Source organism: Megalops cyprinoides, chromosome 4 (genome assembly GCF_013368585.1).
Source record: "Megalops cyprinoides isolate fMegCyp1 chromosome 4, fMegCyp1.pri, whole genome shotgun sequence".
In the NCBI taxonomy this organism is placed as follows: domain Eukaryota; kingdom Metazoa; phylum Chordata; class Actinopteri; order Elopiformes; family Megalopidae; genus Megalops; species Megalops cyprinoides.
In genome coordinates this window covers 6,239,617-6,250,000 of record NC_050586.1, presented here as the reverse complement: position 1 = coordinate 6,250,000, position 10,384 = coordinate 6,239,617, and the positions used below count along the sequence as shown (strand labels likewise).

The window sequence follows — 10,384 nt, the reverse complement described above, 5'->3', positions numbered from 1 at the left end:
ACATTACATTACATACAGTTGCTCAGCCGGCATACTTACACAGTGACGTACATAGCTAACCATTTTCACATGTGTTTATACATCTGGATATTTACTGGGGCAAGTTAAGTACCTTGCCCAAGGGTACAACAACAGTGTGCCTCCAGGAAAATTGACCCAGCAACCTGTGGGCATCATGCCCTGGTCCTTACCACTAAACAGCACTACTTTCACAAATACACACTTGCACCACTTTTTGTCCTGGCCCATTTCATCCCCACCACTTTAAAAAGGTGTGAGCACTTTTTAAAACAAACTGAAGCCCCTGGGGTGTAGCACATGATTTGATATGACTGGAAAGGAACCCAATGTCCATTTGCTTTTTTTTTTGTAAAATAAGGTTAGGTCTTTTGCATTTGTGTCATGTCTGCAGTATCGCTCTCACAAAAAATAAACACCTTTATCCGTTTCTTCTCTTCTGCAGAAACGACAAGAGGTTCTTCTTAAAGACACAGAACAAACGGGAGGTGAAGTTCCTCCTGAAGAACCTGAGGATCTACATGGAGCACCTGGAGAGCTATCCTCACTCGCTGCTCGTCAAGTTTCTGGGTGAGACCGACAGCCTGGCCCCTCCTCTCTGTCTGTACCAGGATGTGTGCAAATGTCCTAAAGGCTAAATGCAAAAAACTCGTGTTACAGAACACTTGAGTCTGTACCAGGATGATCTTACACATTTAGCTTTTAGTGTTGTGAAAGGTAGCACCATGAGATGGAAATAGCGATGAAAGATTTTAGCTCAATCTAAGCTAAAAAGATGGATTTACATAGTCAGTAGTCTTTTGATGGTCAGTTTTATTGTGTGTATTGCAGTTACTTAGTGATGTCTTACTCCAGGTCTGTGGTCATTAATTTTTCTCTTAATTAAGGTGTCCACAGAATCAAAATTCCCCGTCAAAAGAAGGTAGGAGATCATCAAATGTTTTTTTTTATTTTATTAAGAGGCCTTACTTATATATCAGTTTAATGATGGTGGAAGTAATGTTTTGCTGTTCTTGTTGTTTTTCTTTCAGAAATATTTCATTGTAATGCAGAGTGTGTTCTATCCTGATGAGAGAATTACCGCAAGGTAAGCTATGTGCATGCTGTGCAGAAGCAAAAAGACAACACAAGTGCAAAGATGTACAGAAACTGTACAGCTAGAGGACAATAGCCCTGTCAACCTCAACACTTTTTTTAATGGCTAGCAATGCTAGTAACCTAGCCCCAGGAGCTAACAGAAGCGGCTAACAGCCAGCGGCACTTTTGTATCCAGTTGTATGTCAAACACTGGGGGAACCTACAACCTAATGAGTTCTGCAGGTGAATAATTAACAATAGAGGAGACATGTCTGCTGAAACTGATCAACACCTGCTCTTGACACACAGTAGTCTTCCCTTCACAGCGCAGTTCACAGTTGCTACAGCGACGGAAACGCATTTTACCTTCTGAATAAATCATTAGCCACCCTTCACTTTAGCGATGCGACTGTTGCACTAACAACCGCTTTCGTAGCTCAGTCCAAAATGTTTCACCTGATGTGCTGCCAAGCATCTTTTCGTGACAGCTGTCTGTTCCCACACACCGGTACAAGGGAGCAGACAAAGGATGCAAGATTGGATGTCAGCAGCAGGACAATGAACTATTAATTGAAGTTCCAGAGGAAGATTTTTAGACAGTTCCCACGCAATCATCAAACGTGTCCCATCCTCAAGTGTAAAAAAAACCCCCACAATCCACTTCTTTCTTGTGTTAGCTGTTCACGGCATCCCTCTCCTCCTTATATCTGTTCCCATGTATGATGTCCAAAAAGTGGGGGGTCAACAACCATGGCCCCTGGCAAAGTGCAACCCCTTCCTCAGAATCCAAGCCAAACATCCATACCCCTATACCCTCGCCATCAGCAACACCCTTTATTGTATTCATAATTTATACCTCCTCAGTAAGTAATTATTCAGATTTGGACCAACTGGATTCATGTCTGCAGTGGGTGAACACCATTGATGAACACCAGAGAGGTTTACAGAAGAGATTATGGCATTCACCCTTGTCACATTTGTCTACTGTCGCCCATAGCATCTCAGTGCACTTTGATCAGCATGTTTGTTTCCGTCTTTCACGTGAAATTTGACTTTGGCTCGTGTAGCTCCAATTTAACTTAGTGAGCACCTTCTTGGAGCTCCTGACATCTTCTCAGACTGTCAGTCTCTGTTCTGGGTGCAGTCTCCTTGTCCTGGCTCCGCAGGAGTGAGATGACCATGGGTCTTGTGCTCTCTCCCTCCCTCCCTATCCTTGCCTTGGTGAAACTGTGTACAATTCATAAATTGTATCAATTCAAAAGCACAGCTCACAAACCCATGACCAGCTAGGGATTACCGCTAATCATTTGTTAGCCTGTCTTCTTATGACACTGAGAATTCAGGTCTCTGAGTTTTGGCATTCTGGTTCCGTGTCGTAGATACGACATCAAGGGCTGTGAGGTGAGCAGGTGGACCGACCCAGCACCTGAGGGCAGTCACGTCATTGTGGTTCTGAAGGACCTGAACTTTGAGGGAAAGTACATCAACCTGGGTAAGAGCGTTACCTCACATTGCACATCATCGTCTGTGAGGGCAATCATTTATAATTTGTAATTCGTAATTAATGGTGGTATTTAAAAAGGACTGTGGGAAGATGCAACAAGATATGCCAAGTTTATGATCTTGCATACAGTATACAGGTACAACAGCAGTTTATTTTGGGGACTGCTATCTTTGAGTCTGTCATGGCTTTCCTGCATGGTTGAAAGTAACTTTCTAAAAACAGTGTGATATTGACTGTTACTAAATAAAGAACTGATCGAATCAAATTAAATTTCTCTGCACCTCCCGTTGCCTGGAGTTGTCTGTCGTTGCAGGAGCTCTCTGCGGCTGTTAGACGGTCGGCTGTGCTTTGTTTTCACGACAGATCAGCAGCGTTCCTGGCTGATTCGCCAGGTAGAGATCGACACGGCCTTCCTGCAGAGGATCAATGTGCTGGACTACAGCCTGCTGCTGGCCCATCAGCCCCTGCACCACGATGAGAGGGACCAAAGCCACTCCTTCGCCACGCTCATTATACGTGCCAAGAAGTAGGTGCCTCCCCCTAGCAGCATGGCAGAGAAATAGCAGGCGTTATTTTCAATGGAAAAAGCAAGAGTACTGAGCAATACAGTATTCTAAAATATAGGTGCTGCATTCCTATATATAGTGATATTAATGAACAAGGAAGGTCACTTTGTAAGGAAATTAGCGATAAATATAATTATCAGAATGGTGAAGTAATATACTATACATCATTATATATCAATATCATTTTTATTATGAATAATAACTCACCAAAAAATGAAATATTACTTAAACTGATTAATATTTAATCAATTGCATGAGCTAAGTGCTTGGTCATTGTGTCTTTTCCTATCCAGAAATCTGGGTTCATTCATCAGCAAAATAACACAGACTTTTCAGAAGGGGAATTAAGATGTTCACAGTTATACTTGGGTCATATATCCAGTTGTATAAATGGGTTACATATAAAAATTGTAAGCTATGTAGGTTGCGCTGGATAAGACTGTCTGCTATATGCCAAAGATGTAAATGTAATTGTAATTGTAAGCTCTGGTGCCTGAAGCCTGATGTTATTTTATGCTTTCAGCTGTCTGCCTCTCTCTCTCTCCCCTCACTGCAGATCTGTGCATCCAGGCTCCAGCCCCACGCACGCCGGCCTGCCCTGCGTCCCGGGGGCGGTGCAGGACGAGGACTCCGCCCTGCTGGTGTCGGAGATGGAGAGCGGGTCGGAGGGCTACCGCGTGACGGAGGTGCACCCGGACGATGGGCTCATCCCGCTGCAGGAGCTGCAGGGCCAGGCCTCTAGTGCTGGCACGGACTCGGAGCTGCGGGAGTTCCAAGCTCAGAACCGCCGGCTGCTGCCCAACTTCAAGAACCCGCTGCACGTGATCGATGGGCCCGAGCTGCGCTACTTCGTGGGCATCATCGACATCTTCACCGTCTACGGCTTCAAGAAGAAGCTGGAGCACCTGTGGAAGAGGCTGCGTTACCCGGGCCTGGCCTTCTCCACCGTCAGCCCCCCTGCGTACTCCCACAGGCTCTGCCAGTGGGTGCAGGCCCACACCAAGTAGCTCAGAGACACACGGAGACTGTCCACAGGAGCAGGACCGGAGGGCTCCATCCAGTCAGGGACACTGAGAGACTGGCCGCGGTCACCATGTTCTCCGCTTACAACTCATGCACGAGCACGACAGCCTTTCAGCTCTTTCATGCTCTCTCACCGCCACCAACACCACCCTTTGTTAAAAAAAAAAAGCGAGATGAAGATTTTAATCTTTTCCAGCAGTGTGTTACCTCTGTGGGTTTTAATATTGTACTGGAAAATGCTGTTAGCGTTTGATTTTACTGTTGTAAATCCCAAAACTAGGCAATGAAGTAAATGAGGTGCTAAAGATTAAGTTAAAATCAATCTATGCAGATGTTTAATCCTAGAGGCAAACATCAATGCTAATGCTGTACAGCTGTATAAATTATTTTCATTACTCTACATCTTGGGAAGACCTTTTGCATCTGTACAGAGCAGGGTGTAGCATCAGATTTCACATTTCACCTCCAAACAAGCTTTGCCTAGTTATGGTCTTCATCATATGGGTAAATGGTGCAAGAAGAGTATAATCACAGTTTTGTGATGTGAATTTTGTCTGGAGCCTTGAGCAAGTAAAATGACATACAGGGATATATGACACACTTTTAATCACTTAACCATTCTGGTAATTACATTCATTGCTAATTTCCTCACCGAGTGACAAATTTTGAGTAATATCACAACTTAATGACTCTGTATGAAAACAAAATTGTCTTGACTGGTAATACAGCAGCAACAAAATAGCAATTAGAAGGTTACCTTTTTTCTTCCTGAAATATGAATGAATTACCACAGCAGGATAAAATTGATGTTGGATTTCTTTTTGATTAACAAACCCATGCGTTTTTTGATGTGTGTAACATACACTACTCTATGACATTGCTTAATACAATAACGCTTAGTTCTTCAAGCCAAACAATGAACTTATGTATATGTGATGCATATGGTCAAAGATACGAAATAAGCCCTGGGAAAAAAAAAACCAAGAACCACATATACCTGTGATCCATGTCATGTTTTTATAAAGATTTAAGGACTGAAGAATATGTTCAGAGAGGGTGATGAAGATGTCAAATACGTTTTATTTCACAAACCTGAAATGAACTACATTTAATTGATGTACTTGGTGGATACGATATTAAGCTGTAGTTTATGAAAGAGTGATCTCATCTGTTTTTTTGGAGGGTGTTGCGGATGTTGCAGCGGTGTTTCCTGTTGGTAATGGAGTTGAGCAGACGCGCTGAGCAGACACACTGCCATTTGTGTCTTAGCAGTGGCATTCCTTCTGCCATTTGAGGCTGGTGATGATTTGACTGCTTTTCCAAACCAAGAGTGTGCCCACTCTGCTTTACCCCTGGCCTGCATGCACCATTCAGCTGTGTTTGTATTCATCTTGCATTTATTTTGCATATGTTTTTTTGTGGCTGATCTATACTGTATGAGACCACTTGTATATGACTGGTCTGGAGGAATGTGTGGGTGTGAGTGGGTGCATTTATTTTACATAAATTAGTGAAGACCTTGTTTTTTTTTATTTGAATAGCTCTTGTTGTGTTACCCTTTTGAATTTAGGGGTCATTGGCATAGAAACACCATATACTAAAATCTCACTTGGGCATTATGTATTGTGGATATATGACTGTTGTAAGCACTGATTATAGGCACTAATCTATGGGCGCATTACTGGAGAGCATTTTGTGATAGAACATGTTGCCTATTTACTCAACCAGTGCTTTCCTATGCAGATGATGAACCCGTTTTGACGTCACATTGAAAGTGAAAGCAGATATTTTTTGCCATCCATGCTCTAATGTTTTTTTTGTTCAGCTAGTATATGCTGCCCAGGACTTTCAGGAAAACTGGCAAATAGTTTGTGCCTTCGTTTCGCACATGTGTCTATACTATGGTACGTGCACTATTGAATGTTATGACATCAACAAAAATGATCATGAAAATAACAATGACAAACAGTTCCGAGTAATCTGTGTCCTCGTGTCTTTTTATTACCCTTTTATTGTGTGATTCTGTTACCAAGGTTTTAAAAGCAATTTTACCAACTGAACCTAAAATCTAAAATGCAGTAGGTTAACCAACCTGTAGGTGGAGCCACTAAACTTCTTAAAGCTCACGCGACTTAACTCTCTTTCTTCAAAATTAATCACGTCTTCCCTCAGTGGGGATAAATTACTGAAAAGCATATGAAGGAATCCGACTATAAATCAATGATGTTTTCTATTTAATCTAATTAATTAAAATATAAAACCCACAGCACATACAGCCAAGATTGTTCTCATCGCATACTGAAATAATTTAAGACTGCTAAACTTTTGGCCGCAAAGATAAACAATCACTTTAAAGCGATACAGATTGAGTGTGCATGGGTACAGCTTGGTCACGCTGAATATGATTTACTTTCAACGGCCAAGCATTAGGCGCGCTGTAATCTAAATATATTTCACATTGATAAAATAGAGGCGAGACTTTAGAGCACGGTCATATCTTCTTTCCTGACATCAGGAATCTTTCCCCAGTTTGGCTGCTCGGCTGCTGGAGGTGAGGTCACCAAGCAGAGCGCAAATCACGGGACAGGAAGAGACAAATGCGGGGCAATGGATTTTTTTACATAAACACGCTGATCGCTGGCTTTATTGGTCCCGCACAGCAAGCCCTGGGCAATTCAATTGGTTTACCCATCGGACTGATTCCTTTCGCCCTGTTTCACGATTCAACAGACTTCCCCTCTGAATTAAACGGTCCGGCGTTGAACTGTAGAACTGTCGTTGATGAACAGGACGTTTTTTGTTGACTCTGATTTTCTTCTAAAATAGATTTAAAAATTATGGCTGGGCGAGTCTTTTTGTACAACTTCGGGATGTGTCCTTTAAAAACTGATCCCCTGCAAAGTTTGATGCATCTAAAAACACGTGCTTATATCAATTAACAGTTATTTTATTGTGCTGAAGGTCCCAAAAAGTCCCTGTGTTACAAAGGCATAAACATGACTTCTTTAGGATTGTGGAGGCTGTGTCTGGAATGAATAAGGTTTTTGTACGATTTTTAGTGAGGCTTAGTAAGGTACAAGCTGTGAGCCCTATACACTGATACAACGCGTTTTCCAGCAGATTCTATTAAAGTCGGTGGAAACGTAAAAAAGGATTAAAGAATATGGATTTAAGTCTTTTAGTACTGTCATCTGTGGCAGTTCGCCAACTCGCAGGAAAGTCGCTAAGGCTGGAAACTGCGCTGTAACTCCATACATATTTTTAAATTTGTTTTCAGATATTTCACACTGACACAAGAAATTACATTTCCTAACACTAAATGGCAAATCTACAGAACAGCTCATAAAGGATCACAGTGGTTTGTGTGAGTGTGATCTGCGTTGCAGCTGCGAAAAAAAAAATCTTTGATGCACACAATAACCGGATCGGCTAACATACCAGGTTTAGTAAATGCGCTGAGGCGTCAACATTATGATCAAATCAGTTATAATGGACGCCTCGCAGATCCAAATGCCACTTTAGTGGACAGGCTGCGCATGCGGCTGGGTAATATTCAACCTGACAGGAAGACCTAAGTAGAGATAAGTTGATCCAAGATGTGACGGGCTTTTTCAGAGTCTTACTAGCTGCTGCTAGTTAAATATCTAAATGTCCGTTATGTCATGTTTTGAGCTAAGAAACACACCTTCCGTAATAAAATTGTCGTGTAAATTATTGGAATCCATTAACGAGATCGAACCAAATCTACTCGGCGTATTCGCTTTAAAGTGCCGGTTGGTCAGTGCAATATAGCTAACAGTTGTCATAGTTTGTTAACTACAATCGAATGCCCCTACAGACGATCCAGGACCAGATTACTATACTACATCCTTAAACCCTTACCATTTTATGTGGAAAAAAACAATGTCATTTGCTTGAACTGTAGCAACACAATATTCACAAATGGCAGAATTGATTTCGCTTTTTAACAACCGTCTCGTCCCCTTTAAACCCAGACCAATTAGCCGATTTCCGACAACACCGATGACTCACAGGATTAGTGGGTGTCTTTGCGCTGCCCAATTTCACTCCCACTGTTGTCGAGTTAGCGGAGTGCAGCGATAGCAGCAAAGCCGATGCTGTTGGGACGCTGTTTATGCATTTGCTGACAACATGGATTTCAACGTAAAAAAACTTGCCTCTGATGCAGGAGTATTTTTCACACGCGCCGTGCAGGTATGAATCCATCTCGCTAGCTGGCTGCCTTCTCCCCTTAGCTATGCAGCTAACGATGTTGCTAGCTAGCTAGAAAGCTGACTGAATGCTTGATTAGGTTACACCATATACATGGCTAACTGCAATCTGTACTGTTTTTTTTTGCTTACTCGGTTGCACCACTAGTTTATTTGCTAGCTATACTTTGTGCAATGTGTTGGTGTCCTTTCCCATAGCTAGCTAGGTATCTTGCAGGTAAAATCACTATTTAGTTGATCCGATGTAGCTGGGTAGCATGTCGTGGGATGTTTAGAAAAAAACATGGACTAGTTCAGGTACTTAGCTAACATTTCATATCTGCATTTGCAAAATGTATAAATGTATTAGCATCATTCTGATTCTATCATTAAGAGGTGCACTATGGCAAGCTAGCTAGTCAGCTGACTAGCCAGGACATCACGGCTGTCACCAAGATAGGCAGCTTCACAGATGGTCAGACTTAGCGCTGGCTTGATGGACCTTTCGGATGCCGAAAATTTGCAAAGTAGTGAGAAAAGCTCGCTAACCACTTAAAAAACAGTCTTGTTTGTAGGCAGTCAGCTCACTTGGGTCTTAGCGACATTAACAATTTGTTGGCTAGCTAGCTAAACAGCTATATGCACCGTTCAGTTTTGGCACTACAGTCATAGCGAGAGCAGCGAATAATAGATGAATCCGAATCAGCCTTGGATGGTCTTATCGCCCGTAATAAAATCAATAGGACAGTCCTGCAGGGCTAGAGTTGGTAAGATAGCCTGTGAAATATATTGTCAAAAATGACTCTAGTTACATATTAGTATACACGAAGATCATAACTTGAGAGAGGATATGAAATTGGTCCGAAATACGCCTGTACCGTTTTTTATGTAGCTGTGTAGCTACTTCACATTTAAAGTTTACGGATTGCTTTTACATATCCCTGACCAGATTAGCTATCCAATCTGGCTGCATTCTTTTATTGCATTTCTAGGTTGCTACTTATGGTTAGCTAGTAAGACCCAGTAATACAATATAAGACATCGTACCTAGCCGCATACCTCACGCATTGTGTATTCAAATAACAGTGTTGTCCAACTAATAACGTTTGTAGCTAGTTGAAAATGAAACGGGTGGTCGACTAAAGCATTATCTCAAGAGCTAGACTAGCTAGCCAGTGTTATCGTTTTGAACATGCGAAGTCTTGAGAGCTATAGCTAACGTTATCTAACGTGAACTAGGTAGCCTGCTATCCCTGGTAATCTCTGGTGATTGCCGTGCAGCCCAGTTTCAGATCGCCTGTCATGGTAGGACGTTAACGATGACACCTCAGTTTCATTTCTGGAAAGTGACTTGAGCGAAACTGATGCTAGCCACCATTAGCTAACTCAACTCCCCAACTCAAACTTAGGACAGTATTAGGTCTAATAGCATCAAAAAGCTATGCGGTATGTTTCTCTTTTGCAGACATCAGTGCAGTTAACCTTAACTATCTTACCTAACTTTTTACCTAACCGTGCATTATTGGTTTTAAATTTGAATCTGGTGACATCTGTTACTGGTGACTGTCTGAGTACCATATACTTATTGCACTGTTTGCTGTAAGTGTGTTTGCTGGGGCACTGCCGCTGTACCCCTGAGCAAGGTGAACCCACAACTGCCTCATTAAATAACCAGCTGTATGAATGGATAAAATTGTTACCTATTTAAGTCGCTCTGGATAAGAGCATCGGTTAAATGTCAGTAATGTAATGTAATAACGTAGAGTTAATGTTACTTCCAAGTAGGGGAGGGTTAAGTACCTCAGGTGATTACTTAGGCCTTAAGCATCAGATATGAGGTCGTGTTGGTGCTGCTGCTTCATGGTTTATTCTAAGATTACGCAATCTTCAATACCTCCGTGGTTTTCACTTCTGTTTTCTCCTTAGTACGTTCTGCAGAGACATTAAAACATTGAAATAGACAGGGACTGGCAGGGCTGTCCAGA

General features: G+C 42.1%; 2 protein-coding genes across 11 annotated transcripts in view; both read left to right on the top strand.

The window, feature by feature from the left end:
- Nucleotides 1–4,394, top strand: part of LOC118776902 (phosphatidylinositol 4-phosphate 5-kinase-like protein 1) — an 11,793-nt gene extending 7,399 nt beyond the window's left edge. The window contains exons 5-11 of the mRNA XM_036527537.1: nucleotides 464–588; nucleotides 906–940; nucleotides 1,050–1,105; nucleotides 2,475–2,587; nucleotides 2,963–3,125; nucleotides 3,429–3,440; nucleotides 3,689–4,394. Of these exons, the coding sequence (XP_036383430.1) occupies nucleotides 464–588; nucleotides 906–940; nucleotides 1,050–1,105; nucleotides 2,475–2,587; nucleotides 2,963–3,125; nucleotides 3,429–3,440; nucleotides 3,689–4,172 (988 nt within the window). The 3' untranslated portion in view covers nucleotides 4,173–4,394. The remainder of the gene's footprint in view (nucleotides 1–463; nucleotides 589–905; nucleotides 941–1,049; nucleotides 1,106–2,474; nucleotides 2,588–2,962; nucleotides 3,126–3,428; nucleotides 3,441–3,688) is intronic.
- Nucleotides 4,395–8,205: 3,811 nt separating this feature from the next.
- The window catches only part of sh3glb2a (SH3-domain GRB2-like endophilin B2a), a 32,425-nt gene continuing 30,246 nt past the window's right edge, over nucleotides 8,206–10,384 (top strand). For all 10 annotated transcript variants that reach the window (XM_036526054.1, XM_036526053.1, XM_036526052.1 and 7 more), the window contains exon 1: nucleotides 8,206–8,403. In XM_036526054.1, coding sequence (XP_036381947.1) covers nucleotides 8,341–8,403 — 63 coding nt within the window. In that variant the 5' untranslated portion in view covers nucleotides 8,206–8,340. The remainder of the gene's footprint in view (nucleotides 8,404–10,384) is intronic.